The sequence below is a fragment of the Scyliorhinus canicula genome, chromosome 13, assembly GCF_902713615.1.
Source record: "Scyliorhinus canicula chromosome 13, sScyCan1.1, whole genome shotgun sequence".
In the NCBI taxonomy this organism is placed as follows: domain Eukaryota; kingdom Metazoa; phylum Chordata; class Chondrichthyes; order Carcharhiniformes; family Scyliorhinidae; genus Scyliorhinus; species Scyliorhinus canicula.
In genome coordinates this window covers 14,175,679-14,191,240 of record NC_052158.1, presented here as the reverse complement: position 1 = coordinate 14,191,240, position 15,562 = coordinate 14,175,679, and the positions used below count along the sequence as shown (strand labels likewise).

At 51.8% G+C, this 15,562-nt stretch overlaps 1 protein-coding gene across 6 annotated transcripts in view; it reads right to left on the bottom strand.

Moving 5' to 3' along the window:
* Positions 1-15,562, bottom strand: part of LOC119975509 (spliceosome RNA helicase DDX39B) — a 68,149-nt gene that overhangs the window by 43,174 nt on the left and 9,413 nt on the right. For all 6 annotated transcript variants that reach the window (XM_038815282.1, XM_038815279.1, XM_038815278.1 and 3 more), the window contains one exon: positions 2,424-2,652. In XM_038815282.1, the coding sequence (XP_038671210.1) occupies positions 2,424-2,634 (211 nt within the window). In that variant the 5' untranslated portion in view covers positions 2,635-2,652. Of the gene's footprint in view, positions 1-2,423; positions 2,653-15,562 lie in introns of those variants that run through there.

Here is a 15,562-nt window from a genome sequence, read left to right as displayed (position 1 = left end):
TGGTTGTTGCAGATGGGAGCCCTGTTCGACATTTTGGTCAGGCCAAGTTGCTGCCGCAGTTGGTTCCAGGATTGGAGGGTGGCTGTCACCACTGGGCTGCTGGAGTGTTTTTTGGGTGGGGATGGGAGTGCTGCCGTGGCGAGGGCCCGGAGGGAGGTTCCCATGCAGGAGGCCTCCTCCGCACGCACCCACTCAGCCTCTGGCTCCTGGATCCATCCCCTTACTCGCTCGGCTGTTGCTGCCCAGTGGTAGAATTGTAGATTCGGGAGGGCTAGCCCTCCCCTGGTTTTTGTTTTTTGTAAGACCTTCTTTGGGATCCTAGCATTTTTACCCCCCCATACGAACGCCATGATGAGTTTGTCCAGCGCTTTGAAAAAGGCCTTGGGGATGTAGATCGTCCATGTGGAGTTTGCACATTCTCCCCGTGTTTGCGTTTGTTACGCCCCCACAATCCAAAGATGGACAGGGTAGGTGAATTGGCCACGCTAAATTGCTCCTTAATTGGAAAAAATGAATTGGGCACTCTAAATGTATTTTTTTTTAAAGTGGGAACACAAGTGGATATGGTAGTCAAAAAGGCATACGGAATGCTCGTCTTCATTGGACGTGGCATTGAGTAAAAAATTGGCGAGTCATGCTGCAGTTATATAGAACCTTGGTCCGGCCACACTTGGAATATTGTGCACAATTCTGGTCGCCCCACTTCCAGAAGGATGCGGAGGCTTTGGAGAGTGTGCAGAGGAGGTTTACGAGGATGTTGCCTGGTCTGGCTATGCGGAGTGGCTGAATAGACTCAGACTGTTTTCATTAGAATGACGGAGGTTGAGGGATGACCTGATAGAGGTCTACATTTTTATGAAGGGCATGGATAGAGTGGATGGGCAGGCACTCTTTCCCAGGGTGGAAAGGTCACCATGGGGCAAAGTTTAGAGGAGATGTGCAAGGCAGATTGTTTTACGCAGAGGGTGGTGAGTGCCTGGAACATGTTGCCAGGGGAGGTTATGGAAGCAGATACATTAACGGCGTTCAAAAGGCATCTCGACAAATATATGGATAGGATGGGTAAAGAGGGATACGGCACAATCAAGTGCTGAGGGTTTGGGCCAAGATTGGTATCATGCCTGGTACAGGCTTGGAGGCCGAAGGGCCTGTTCCTGTGCTGCATTGTTATTTGTATTGAGCAGCTCTTTCAAACAGCCAGCACAGATACCTTATGTACTCCTCTTGTGCCGTGAGATTCGATGATTCTAATGCTCCAGATAGGATGGGGAAGGTGAGAAAAATCAGTTGTTTATGCCATTCCTGATCTCAATCCAGTAATTTATGTTGCAAACTGAGCAGCTGAGAACAGAAACAGGATTGGCTGTGATCTCCTTCCCACTCTCCTCATTCACAATCAAACATCCCACACCAAACACACACTGGGGCTCATATCAGTATACGTCTTGGCTAAGGTGAGGTCTTTGGGGTACAGTAGGTGGCGTCCCCTGTCTGAGCCAGAAGCTCCAGTTTTTTTTAAATTTAGAGTACCAAATTATTATTTTTTTTCCCAATTAAAGGGCAATTTGGCATGGCTATTCCACCTAACCTGTACATCTTTTGGGTTGTGGGGGCGAAACCCACGCAGACACGGGGAGAACGTGCAAACTTCACACGGACAATGACCCAGGGCCGGGATTCGAACCCTCAGTGCTGCAGTCCCAGTGCTATCCACTTTGCCACGTCCCAGTGCTATCCACTTTGCCACATCCCGCCCTATAGAAGCTCCAGTTTTGAATCCCGCTCTGGGTCTTGGTGTCCACATGATTACCCAACTAGAAATCCTTCCAATATAGGGTGGCACGGTAGCGCAGTGGTTAGCACTGCTGCCTCACGGCACTGAGGAGCCGGGTTCGATCCCAACCCCGGGTCACTGTCCATGTGAAGTTGACACATTCTTCCCGTGCCTCTGTGGGTCTCACCCCCACAACCCAAAGATGTGCAGAGTAGGTGGATTGGCCATGCTAAATTGCCGCTTGATTGGAAAAAAAACATTCAACACTTGAAATTTATTTTTAATACCCGTATGGTCGGCAGTAATGGTGGGAGAATTCCTTGGTCGGCTACTCTTGATACAGAATGGCATCCCTCAACCTATAGTCAGTCTCTGGTGACAGGCTAACCTATGGAAAACATACCTAAGCATGTGCTTTGTTGGCTTTGTCATTAGACAGTGGGAAAAGCCAAATCTAAGGTCCGGAAAGGTGACTAGCCCCGTGAGGTGTCTTGGGCTACTTTTCTTGAGGCAGTACAGGAGAGAAAACAGAAGACAGGGAGAAATATTTTGAACTCGTATGTGTGGGGAATTTGTAGGGCACTGATAAAGCCTGGGTGGTTTGATACACCAATATTCTTTAAAACTACCTCAGGGGCTTCACGGGTACCTTCAGAGGGGTGTTCAAAGCCGCAGTCGACAATGGCGCGCAGCAACTCTGGTTTCAGCAGGAAGTCCCGGAACCCGGAGCTGTGGATGGAAACGTACGAGCCCTTCACGTCCTTCTTAAGGGGCACCTCCGAGGAATCGCCAGCCGCTTGATTCTCAACCTCATCATCTTCGTAGTCCAAGAGCTCATTATCAACGTCATTTTCTGCCATTGTGTAGTTTTGCTTTTGCTAAAGCAAGGAGAAAGACAGACCATGAGAGTATTAATTTCAAAATTAGACACCCTGGATCAGATTCTGCTCCAGTGATCCAGGCACTTGGAGCTCTTAAACCCCTTTAAACAGCCCGCTACTTACACCCCATAGACAGGCTCAATCACAGACACACTTGTCCCCAACGGTATCAACATGTGTCTTGTTCTTGCAGTGGCAAGTTCAGCTTGTTCTCAAATAAAAATCTGCGGTGCTGCTCAGTTGGCACATGAAGAGGGCAAGAAATGCCGCAAGTTGCCGTGAACAAAAAGGATCCAATGGGGAAACGGCCAAGCAAAAACCATCAGATTCAACTGTAACATTCGAAAGAAAAAACATTTTCTTCAAGCAAAAACATTTACACAACTGTGGGGAAAAAGAGCAGTGGCAATGCACGTTCGTACTACCCTCATTGCTTCTGGGGTCAGCACATGCTATTTGAAAACAGCCTTCAATTCTGCTGAAACCAAGGAGGCCTAAGGCAAGGTCGAGAAGTTGAAGGAGTGGGTCATCCATGCATGTCTGAAGCATGTGGTTTGATTACTGTTTATAGCAATAAAGTGATTGAAGAACTTTAATGTAGTGGACCTTTAGTGGACCATATAACCGTGTAACAGAATCACTGGGAGAGACTGACATGAACATCTGTATCCGTTTGGCTCCATGCTATCCAGAGTCTGCATCGTCTGTCTTAGAAAGTACTACTTAGTTTCTACTTAGAAAATGTACTGTAGCTCAGCGTTTGGATGCCTGGAATGCACAACGGGAGGAGAAAGGGTGCCCAGTAAGGATAGTTTTGGCATGAGTAAACAACTGTTTGCTGTAATCGTGCCGGAGTTAAACTGTGAAACCTGCGCTCTTGTAGCAAGTGAATTGTGAACTCAATAATGAAGAACAATATCATACCGGGATCATGTTGTCTGTTTCGACTGAGTGGCAATGCTGGATTGTGCAACACACGAATTAGGAGTAGGTCACACGGCCCCTCCTCCATTCAATAAGTTGATGGCTGATCTGATTATAACATCAACCCCACATTTCTGCCTGCGCCCAATAACTTTTGACTCCCTTGTTAATGGAGAATCTATCTAGCTTTGCCTTAAAAATATTCAAAGGCGACTTCCGGTTGCGGCTATGACCAGCTAAGTCGCACATTTGGCAGCTCCTGCGACAAAGGTGTTTAAGGGCCGATTGGAGGGCCCCGACGGTACTGTAAAGACGAATCCCGGTGGGGGAAGGCTCCCTGAGGAGAGTGAGACCAACTTTATGGTCGGTACTCGGAGAGGGGCGACAAAAAAAGCGGCAGCAGCTCCCCAAAAAAAGCGGGGGAAGAGGACCAAAATGGCGGCCGGTGGTGCACTAGAAGATTGGAGAAAATGGGCGGAGGAGCAGCAGGCCGCTCTCCTCCGGTGTTTTACGGAGCTGAAAGTGGAACTCTTAGAGTCCATGAACGCGACGACCACAAGGCTGATGGGGGCCCAGGCGACCCAAGAGGCGTCGATAAGAGAGCTGCAGCAGGAGATGGCGGTGAGGGAGGAGGAAGCCACGGTCCTCGTGGGAAAGGTGGAGGTGCACGAGGCACTCCACCTGAAATGGCAGAGCCGCTTTGAGGAGCTGGACACGCGAATGAGGCGGAAGAACTTGAGGATCCTGGGCCTAGCAGAAGGCCTGGAGGGGCCTGATCTCCCGAAATATGTAGCGGAGATGTTGAGCTCCCTGATGGGAGAGGGGGCCGGTCCATCGCCCCTGGAGCTGGAAGAAGCATATCGGGTCATGGCTAGGCGGCCTAGGGCAAACGAGCCCCCGAGGGCGGTGCTGGTGCGGTTCCAGCGTCTCTGCGATCGGGAGAAAGTGCTGAGGTGGGCCAAGAGGGAGAAAAGCAGCAAATGGGAGAATTCGACGGTGCGGATATATCAGGACTGGAGTGCGGAGGTGGCAAAGCGGCGGGCCCGGTTTAACCGAACGAAGGCGGTGCTGCACGCAAAAAGGATCAAGTTTGGAATGCTGCAGCCAGCGCGCTTGTGGGTCACCTACAAGGACCAGCACCATTACTTTGAGACCCCAGAGGAGGCATGGACTTTTGTTCGGGAGGAAAAGCTGGACCTGAACTAGAACTTGGGAACGCCGGCGGTCGAGGCCGCCCGAGTACCCTTGACTGATCAAGTGGCCCATGTCTTTCTTAGGCCAGGTCGGAACTTGGTTAAAGTTGATGGATCGTTTGGTTTCTTTGAAACTTGTGTTATGGGGGGTTTCTTTGTTCCTTTTTGTGTGTCTCTTCCCGTTGCCAACTTCCCTTAATTATTGTTGTTGTAGGGGGGGCTTTTTTACTGTTTTTTGATCTGTTCTTTAAGGGTTATGGTTACTGTTGGTTAAGTACGTTATTATTGGGTAGTTATTTAGTTATTTAGTTATGCAGGCATAGTTATGTATTTATGTATTTATTTGCGATTGGTTATTTATATTGTTATATTGTTAAGTTGGGGAGGCGGGACGGGGGGGGGAGCAAGTGGGTTATGCGTGTTTTCTTTTTCTCTTTTTTCTTCCTCTCGTTTTAAGGGGGCTTTGTTATCGGTGTGGATGGGGACGGGGGTGGAATTGAAGATGGCGGGGTAGGGTGTGGCCGGGCGAAAGCGCGGGCTCTCCCCTGTTTCCCGCGCGCGGGACGGAGGAAGGGGGAGGAGAGAAGAGTGGGGTGTGGCCAGCAATGGCGGCTTTTCCCGCGCTGAAGCGGAGTCAGAGAGGGATGGCAAGGGGGGGGGGGGGGGGGGGGGGGGGAGGCCCCTCCCCCCCCCCCCACATCGGGAGGAGTCGGAGTGTGGCAGGGGCAGCCGGGTCAGCGAAAACCAGCTGACTCTCGGGAGTACGATGGTGGATACACTGCGGCTAGGAGGGGTCCTAGCCAGGGGGGGGGGGGGGGGGGGGGGGGGGGGGGAAGGGGGGTTAGGGGGGGATACCGGGTTGCTGCTGGAAAGGCTGAGGACGGGAAGGGAAGAACGGGAGGAGAGGGGGGGGGGGCCATCGCCATGGGGAACGGGTCAGAAGGGGAGGGTCGACCCGGGGCGAACAGGGGACAGAACATGGCTAATAGACAGGGGAAAGGGACGGGTCGCTCCGCGACCCGGTTGATTACTTGGAATGTGAGGGGGGCTGAACGGACCGGTCAAGAGATCAAGGGTTTTTTTCACACCTAAAGGGACTGCAGGCGGATGTGGCAATGTTGCAGGAGACTCACTTGAGAGTAGTAGACCAGGTGCGCCTGAGAAGGGGGTGGGTGGGACAGGTGTTCCACTCAGGCTTGGACGCAAAGAACCGGGGGGTGGCGATTTTGGTGGGAAAGAGGGTGTCGTTCGTGGCGGCGCAGGTGGTAGCAGATAAGGAGGGTAGGTACGTGATGGTGAAGGGTAGGCTGCAGGGAGAGAATGTGGTGCTGGTAAATGTATATGCCCCGAATTGGGATGACACGGGTTTTATGAGGCGCCTGTTGGGCCTCATTCCGGGTCTGGAGGCAGGAGGCCTGATCATGGGGGGGGACTTCAACACAGTGCTCGACCCTGGGCTGGACAGATCGAGTTCCAGGACGAATAGGAGGCCGGCAGCGGCGGAGGTGCTAAGGGGGTTCATGGAGCAGATGGGGGGGGGTAGACCCTTGGAGATTTGGCAGGCCAAGGGCGAGGGAGTATTCTTTTTTCTCCCACGTCCACAGGGTGTACTCCAGAATAGACTTTTTTGTACTGAGCAGGGGGCTGATTTCGAGAGTGCAGGACACGGAGTACTCGGCCATTGCGATTTCGGACCATGCACCACACTGGGTAGAGGTAGAACTGGAGGAAGCACGGGACCAGCGCCCGCTGTGGCGCCTGGATGTGGGGCTGCTGGCGGACGATGAGGTGTGCGGAAGGGTCCGGAAGGGCATTGAGAGATATCTGGGCACGAACGACACGGGCGAGGTGAAGGTGGGGGTAGTATGGGAGGCCCTGAAAGCAGTGATCAGAGGAGAGCTGATCTCCATAAGGGCACACAGAGAAAGGAAGGAGAGGCAGGAGAGGGAGAGACTGGTGGGGGAACTTATAGAAGTGGACAGGAGATATGCGGAGACACCAGAGGAGGGGCTGTTGAGGGAGCGGCGCAGTTTACAGGCCCAGTTTGACCTACTGACCACTAGGAAGGCGGAGACGCAATGGAGAAGGGCACAGGGTGCGGTCTATGAGTACGGGGAAAAGGCGAGCAGGATGCTAGCACACCAGCTGCGCAAGCGAGATGCAGCCAGAGAGATTGGGGGAGTGAGAGAGAAGGGAGGGAACGTAGTGCAGAAGGGGCAAGAGGTGAACGGGGTCTTCAGGGATTTCTACAGGGAATTGTACCGGTCTGAGCCGCCCAGGAGGAGGGGGGGAATGGAGAACTTCCTCGATAGATTGAGGTTCCCAAAGGTCCAGGAGGAACGGGTGGAGGGGCTGGGGCGCCGATAGAGCTGCAGGAACTAGTTAAAGGGATAGGCCAGATGCAGGCGGGGAAGGCGCCGGGGCCGGATGGGTTCCCGGTGGAATTTTATAAGAAGTATGTGGACTTGGTGGGTCCAGTGCTGGTGCGAGCCTTCAATGAGGCGCGAGAGGGGGGGGCTCTGCCCCCGACAATGTCACAGGCCCTGATCTCCTTGATCCTGAAGCGGGACAAAGACCCTGTACAGTGCGGGTCCTATAGGCCTATCTCCCTCTTGAATGTAGATGCCAAACTGTTGGCAAAGGTCCTGGCAACCAGAATAGAGGATTGTGTGCCAGGGGTAATCCATGAGGACCAGACGGGTTTCGTAAAGGGACGACAACTTAATACAAATGTCCGGAGGCTGTTGAATGTAATTATGATGCCAGCAGTGGAGGGGGAGGCTGAGATAGTGGTAGCACTGGATGCGGAGAAGGCATTCGATAGGGTGGAGTGGGAATACCTGTGGGAGACGCTGGAACGGTTTGGGTTTGGGGAGGGATTTATCAAGTGGGTGAAGCTGCTGTATTCGGCCCCGATGGCGAGTGTGGTTACAAACGGGAGGAGGTCGGAGTATTTTGGGCTCCATCGTGGTACCAGGCAGGGATGCCCCCTATCCCCCTTACTATTTGCATTAGCGATCGAACCGTTGGCGATGGCACTGAGGGGTTCAGGGGGTTGGAGAGGACTGACAAGGGGAGGGGAGGAGCATCGGGTATCACTCTATGCGGATGATTTGTTGTTGTATGTGGCGGATCCGGAAGGGGGAATGCCGGAGGTAATGGAAATACTAGCGGAGTTTGGGGACTTTTCGGGATATAAATTAAATGTGGGTAAAAGTGAGGTCTTTGTGATACACCCGGGAGATCAGGGGGAGGGAATTGGGCGGCTCCCCTTTAGGAGAGCAGTAAAGAGCTTCAGGTACTTGGGGGTGCAGGTGGCAAGGAACTGGGGGACCCTCCACAAGCTGAACTTTTCAAGGCTGGTGGAGCAGATGGAGGAGGAGTTCAAGAGGTGGGACATGGTACCGCTGTCGCTAGCAGGGAGGGTGCAGTCAGTCAAAATGACGGTCCTCCCGAGGTTCTTGTTTCTGTTCCAGTGCTTGCCCATCTTCCTCCCCAGGGCCTTCTTCAAGAAGGTAACTAGCAGCATTATGGGCTATGTGTGGGCGCATGGCACCCCTAGAGTGAGAAGGATTTTCTTGGAACGGAGTAGGGACAGTGGAGGATTAGCGCTACCCAATCTTTCCGGATACTACTGGGCGGCGAACGCATCGATGGTGCGCAAGTGGGTGATGGAGGGGGAGGGGGCAGCTTGGAAACGTATGGAGAGGGCGTCCTGCGGCAATACAAGCCTGGGGGCGCTAGTAACGGCACCATGGCCGCTCCCCCCCACAAGGTATACCACGAGTCCGGTAGTGGCGGCCACCCTTAAAATCTGGGGGCAGTGGAGGCGACACAGGGGGGAAGTGGGGGGTCTGATGGCGGCGCCACTGAGAGGGAACCACAGATTTGTCCCGGGGAACACTGGCGGGGGATTCCAGAGCTGGCACAGGGCGGGCATCAGGCAACTGAGGGACATGTTCATAGAGGGGAGGTTTGCGAGCCTGGGAGAGCTGGAGGAGAAATTTGAGCTCCCCCCGGGGAACACGTTTAGATACCTGCAGGTGAAGGCATTTGCCAGACGACAGGTGGAAGGATTCCCCTTGCTTCCCGATGGAGGGGCGAGTGATAGGGTGCTGTCAGGGGCCTGGGTCGGAGAAGGGAAGGTCTCGGACATCTACAAAATAATGCAGGAGGTGGAGGAGGTACCGATAGAGGAGCTGAAAGGGAAGCGGAGCTGGGAGAGCAGATAGAAGATGGGACATGGGCGGATGCCCTAGAGAGGGTCAATTCGTCGTCGTCGTGCGCAAGGTTGGGCCTCATCCAATTTAAGGTGCTGCACAGAGCCCATATGACGGGGACTAGGATGAGTCGGTTCTTCGGGGGGGAGGACAGGTGTGTTAGGTGTTCGGGAAGCCCTGCGAACCATGTACATATGTTCTGGATGTGTCCGGCACTGGAAGAGTTCTGGGAGGGGGTGGCGGGGACGGTATCGAGAGTGGTGGGAACCAGGGTCAAACCAGGGTGGGGGCTAGCGATTTTTGGGGTTGGGGTGGAGCCAGGAGTACAGGAGGCAAGGGAGGCCGGAATATTGGCCTTTGCGTCCTTGGTAGCTCGGAGAAGGATCTTGATTCAGTGGAGGGACACAAGGCCACCAAGCGTTAACACCTGGTTAAACGACATGGCAAGCTTCATCCAATTGGAAAGAATCAAATTCGCCCTGAGAGGGTCGGTACAGGGGTTAGGGCTCAAAATTAAAAATGGCCGCACCCTCTGAGTGGGGGAGGGAGGGGTGTGGCAGGGAGGGGCCACGCCCTTCGGCGTGGGTGGGAGGGGCCGCCCCCACGGGCGTGAGGGGGAGGGGCCGCCCCCGCTGGCTTGGGAGGGAGGGGCCGCCCCCGCGGGGGTGGGAGGGAGGGGCCGCCCCCACGGGCGTGGGAGCCGCACCCACTGGCATGGGAGGGGAGGGCCGCACCCGCAGGCATGGGGGACACCATATTTTGGAAGGGTTCATGTCCTGCAAGGGGGGGTGGGGGTGGGTTACATCTCCCGTGCGGTATGGGGGGGGGGGTTTGCATTTTTCGTGCAGGGTGGGGATTCGCATCCCACTGGCTTGGGGAAAGGAGGTGGAGGGGAGAGGGCAAAGGAGTGCAAAGGGGGTGGGGGGTGACGACAAAGGGGGTTTGGTGGGAGAGAGGGCAAAGGGGGTGGGGAGAGAGGGCAAAGGGGGTGGGGAGAGAGGGCAAAGCGTGGGGAAGAGGGAAAAGTCGGGGGGAGAGCGGGCAAAGTGGGAGGGGAGAAAGAGGGCGAAGGGGGTGGGGTAATGGGGATGTTATGGACCAGGGTGTAGAGAACCCCAAATTGTATTATGGAGTTCACCTGACCCACATCTTTCAATAGATTGTGGTATGGGGAGCAGAAATGGAAAAGTATTATTAACGCGAAACAATGTTTATTCCATGAACTCAAGTTAACTTTTTCAAAACGTAGTGAAAATCGTAGCAACCATTAATTCAAATACAACCCCCAAAGAATACAACACTAAGTAATCCATTAAGCTTTCCTTTTAACATCTAAAGACTGAAAACACCTTTTACCAGAAGCACATCAGGTTAAAGTCACTACTGTTATTAGTTTTAAATCACCAGAATCGATTTATAGTCTTCAGATTACAGAGAGTGACTAATACCCCTGGCTGTGACTGCAGCTATCCAGCACTCAAAACAAAACTAAAACACATCTTGCAGCCTAAAACCAAAGTAAAAAGCTGACAGACAGCCCAGCTCCACCCACACTCTGACATCACTGCAGTCATATGAGCAGCCAAACATTTCTTAAGGCGACGTCCTCATGACACCTCCCCCCAAGAGAAAAAAAATAAACCATCAACTTCAAGATGGTTTCATTTTTCACCATCCTTTAAGAAATGCACAGTAAATATATATTTTTGTTTCAAAAAACACGCATACAGATATAATAATGTAGTCCATATTTGTTCTTCTTCCTCCAACTGAAATCCTTCTCGATTGACAGTCTCTTTGAACAAGAAGGTCCTTGCACGATCCGTCCATTTCTCTACGCCTCGGCATGTCTCTTTAAAGTCAGATACTATAGTTCAATCTGATCACAGAGTCCCTTGTAATTCTCTAACACAGGAGCATTGGTTATCACAGGTTTCAGGCAGTCAAATGCCTGTTGAAACTCCGCTGTCCATTGAAATTTTCGACTTTTCAGCAAGTCCATCAATGGAGCAATCACTCTACAAAACGTTTGCACAAATGTTCGATCAAATCCACTCATGCCAAGAAATCGCATTATTTCCCTTCGTCTTGAGGGTATTGGAAACTTCTCAATAACTGTTGGTTTCACATCCCGTGTGACCATTCGACCCTGTCCAATTGTGTGGCCAAGGAAAGTGACTTGGGCTTTTCCAAGTTCACTTTTGGCTAGGTTTATCACCAAACCAGCCTCCTGACGTCGATCGAAGCACTCCATCAGATGTTTTAAATGTTCTGTCCATGTCTGGCTGAAAATTACCAAATCGTCAATGTATACCGCACAATTGGGTAATCCTGAAACAACTTTTTTAGTTAACCATTGAAATGTGGCTGGGGCGTTATTCATGCAAATGGCATAACTTTGAATTGGTATATACCATCTGGAGTCACAAAAGCTGAAATCTCCTTCCCCCTTTCAGATAAAGGTACCGGCCAGTACCCTTTAAGTAAATCCAGTTTGGAAATAAAAGCTGATTGTCCCACTTTCTCAATGCAATCCTCTAAACTTGGGATAGGATAAGAGTCTGTTCTTGTAACTGCATTAACCGTTCTATAGTCCACACACAACCCTTGGGTGCCGTCTGGTTCAGGTACCATCACTATGGGTGAGCTCCATTGGCTGCAACCCACTTCAATTATGCCATTTTAAAGCATACTCTCAATCTCTTTGTTAACCTGTGCCAATTTTAAAGGGTTAAGTCTGTATGGATGTTGTTTGATTGGAACAGCATTTCCCACATCTACATCATGTATAGCCATTTTAGTACTTCCCAATTTATCTGTACAAACCTGCCCACGTGATATCAATAACTCTTTCAGGTCAGTCAGTTTTCCCTCTGGAAGGTAACTCAACAATTTATCCCAATTTTTAAGAACATCCTCGTTTTCCAATTTAATTTGAGGTATGTCAAATTCACAGTCATCTGGATTTGGTTCGTCACTTTGAGTTAGAATCATTAAAACCTCCTCTTTTTTCTCTCCTTCCCTTTCAAAGTACCTTTTAAGCATATTCACATGACACACTCGGTGAGTCTTCCTTCTATCTGGTGTTTTTACCACATAATTCACCTCACTTAATTTCCTTTCAATCTGATAAGGTCCACAAAACCTAGCTTTTAAAGGTTCACCTACCACTGGTAACAACACTAAAACTTTATCTCTTGGCAAAACTACGAACTTTGCATTTCTTGTCCGCTACCCGTTTCATCACATTTTGTGCAACTTTTAAATGTTGTCTAGCCAATTGACTTGTTCTATTTAATCATTCCCCAAAATTTGACACGTAATCCAATAATGTAATTTCCGATTTCTCGCTCACCAATTTTTTCTTAATCAATTTAAGTGGGCCTCTTACCTCATGACCAAAAATTAGTTCAAAAGGACTAAATTTGGTTAACTCATTAGGTGCATCCCTAATTGCAAACAGTACGAATGGAATTCCTTTATCCCAATGCTCTGGATAATCTTGACAATAAGGCCTCAACATTGTCTTTAATGTCTGATGCCACCTTTCTAACGCTCCCTGCGATTCTGGATGGTACGCAGTTGATTTAAATTGTTTTATTCCTAAGGTGTCCATAACGTCTTTGAATAACCTCAAGGTAAAATTTGCTCCTTGATCCGATAGTATTTCTGTGGGTAGTCCATATCTAACAAAGAATTTAAGTAACTCCTCCACAATCTTTTTAGCTGTAATATTACGGACTGGAATGGCCTCTGGAAACCTAGTAGACACATCCATTATAGTCAAAAGATATTGATTCCCACTTTTCGTTTTAGGAAGCGGTCCTACACAATCAATTAGGACCCTTGTAAAAGGTTCCTCAAATGCTGGAATGGGTATTAAGGGGGCTGGTTTTATCACCACTTGAGGTTTCCCTATCACTTGACATGTGTGACATGATTGTCAAAATTTAACTACATCTTTATGTAGGCCAGGCCAATAAAAATGTTTTTGTATTTTAGCTTGAGTTTTCTGTATTCCCAAATGACCTCCCACTTGTACCTCATGTGCAACTCGCAGCACCTCCTTTCTATACTCTACCGGCAATACTGCTTAATGACCTTCTGCCCAATTTTCATCCGCCTGCAAATGTAAAGGTCTCCATTTTCTCATAAAGACATCGCTTTTATGATAATAACACTCTGGTATACACGCAGATTCCTCTTTCGTGTATGCTTTGATACATCCGTTTTATTTCTATATCTTTCTGTTGGAACTCCACCAATGTTCCTGAACTAAAAATATCCGCCTCATCCTCCACCTGTTCTTGTTCTTTTTCAACCATCTGATCAAAAATAGTTTCTGATAATTGCACTTCAACTTTATCTTTGATTTCTCTTCTTGTCTTAACCTGTGACTTTGCAACCTTGTCACTACACAATCCAGAAAAATCCTTTGATATTCGTCCTTCAACACTTCAGAGGGGCCTCACGGTAGCATGGTGGTTAGCATCAATGCTTCACAGCTCCAGGGTCCCAGGTTCGATTCCCGGCTGGGTCACTGTCTGTGTGGAGTCTGCACGTCCTCCCTGTGTGTGCGTGGGTTTCCTCCGGGTGCTCCGGTTTCCTCCCACAGTCCAAAGATGTGTGGATTAGGTGGATTGGCCATGCTAAATTGCCCGTAGTGTAAGGTTAATGGGGGGATTGTTGGGTTACGTGGGTTTAAGTAGGGTGATCATTGCTTGGCACAGCATCGAGGGCCTGTTCTGTACTGTTCTATGTTCTAATTTAGCGATTAACTTCAGTTGTCTGATTTTCCACTGGCGTATCAACCACAGTAGGCATCACTCCCACCTGCGATCCAGCTATATCATTACCCAAGATAAACAGTATTCCTGGACAAGATAGTTTCTCTATTACTCCTACTACCACTTCACCACTCTTCACTTCACTGGACTCTCCAACCTCACCTGATATAATTGAACACTACTCCTCTCACCCTGAATTCCACATATTACCAGCTTTTTTGGCAACATTCTTCTCAAACTACATAACTTCTCATCTCTTCCCATTAAAGATTGACTAGCTCCCGTATCTCTTAAAATTATTACTTCTTTACCTGCTCCTCCTGATACACGAGTAAACTTTACCCACACAAGTAAATTCTTTAAAGGGATATGGCACCTTCTTATCAATCACCTCTTGATCAGGCTGTACAATGTTTTGCACCTCTTTCGCTTCACTTGGGCTTTCCTTTACCACTTTCACAAATCCCACTATCTTATCCTGTTTTATCACATCAGCCTTCCCGGTGCTTTTCTTCAACCACCGACGCTGTGACTTTACATGGCCTAGTTTATGACAGTGAAAACATTTGAAACTTTTCATGTCTGTTGCACCCTCCTGGATTTCTTTTTTAATCTGAGGTACACTCTCCATATTATCTCCCTTTAGATCACGTTTACTTTTACCACTTGAGTATTTCTCTTGTCCCTACTTCCTATCCCTCACAGCCTGAAACTGATGTCGGAAACCAGCTTTGGTTTGTGAACATTCATAACCATCATCCATTTCTAACCCCCTGCGAGGGGGGGGGGGAAAGAGGAGAGGGGGAGGGGGGTGAGGGGGCCGGGGGGGGAAGAGAGGGAGAGAGGGGGCCCGGGGGGGGGGGGGAGAGAGGGGGCCGGGGGGGGGGGGGGAGAGAGGGGGCCGGGGGGGGGGGGGAGAGAGGGGGCCGGGGGGGGGGGGAAGAGGGGGCCGGGGGGGGGGGGGGGGGGGGGGGGGAGAGGGGGCCGGGGGGGGGGGGGGGGGGAAGCAGGGGGCCGGTGAGGGGGGGGGGGGGGGGGAGGGGGGCGGGGGAGAGGGGCCGGGGGGAGGGGGGGGAGGAGAGGGCGGCCGGGGGGGGGGTGGGGGAAGAAGAGAGAGGGGGCGGGGGGGGGGGGGGAGAGAGGGGAGGGGAGAAGAGAGGGGGCCGGGGGGGGGGGGGGGGGGGGGAAAGAGGGGCGGGGGAGGGGGGGGGGGGAAGGAGAGAGGGGGCCGGGGGGGGGGGGGGGGGGGAGGAGAAGAGAGGGGGGCCGGGGGGGGGGGGGGGGGGGGAGAGAGGGGGCGGGGGGGGGGGGGGGGAGAGGGGGCCGGGGGGGGAGAGGGCGAAGGGGAGAGAGGGGCGGGGTGGGGGCAAAGGGGAGAGGGGCGAAGGGGTGGGGGGGAAGAGGGTGAAGGGGTGGGGGGGGGGAAGAGGGTGAAGGGGTGGGGGGGAAGGAGGGTGAAGGGGTGGGGGGAGAGGGTGAAGGGGTGGGGGGGAGAGGGTGAAGGGGTGGGGGGGAGAGGGTGAAGGGGTGGGGGGGGAAGAGGGTGAAGGGGTGGGGGGGAAGGGGGTGAAGGGGGGGGGGGGAGAGGGTGAAGGGGTGGGGGGGAAGAGGGTGAGGGGTGGGGGGGAAGAGGGTGAAGGGGTGGTGGGGGAAGAGGGTGAAGGGGTGGGGGGGAAGAGGGTGAAGGGGTGGGGGGGAAGAGGGTGAAGGGTGTGGGGGGAAGAGGGTGAAGGGGTGGGGGGAAGAGGGTGAAGGGGTGGGGGGAAGAGGGTGAAGGGGTGGG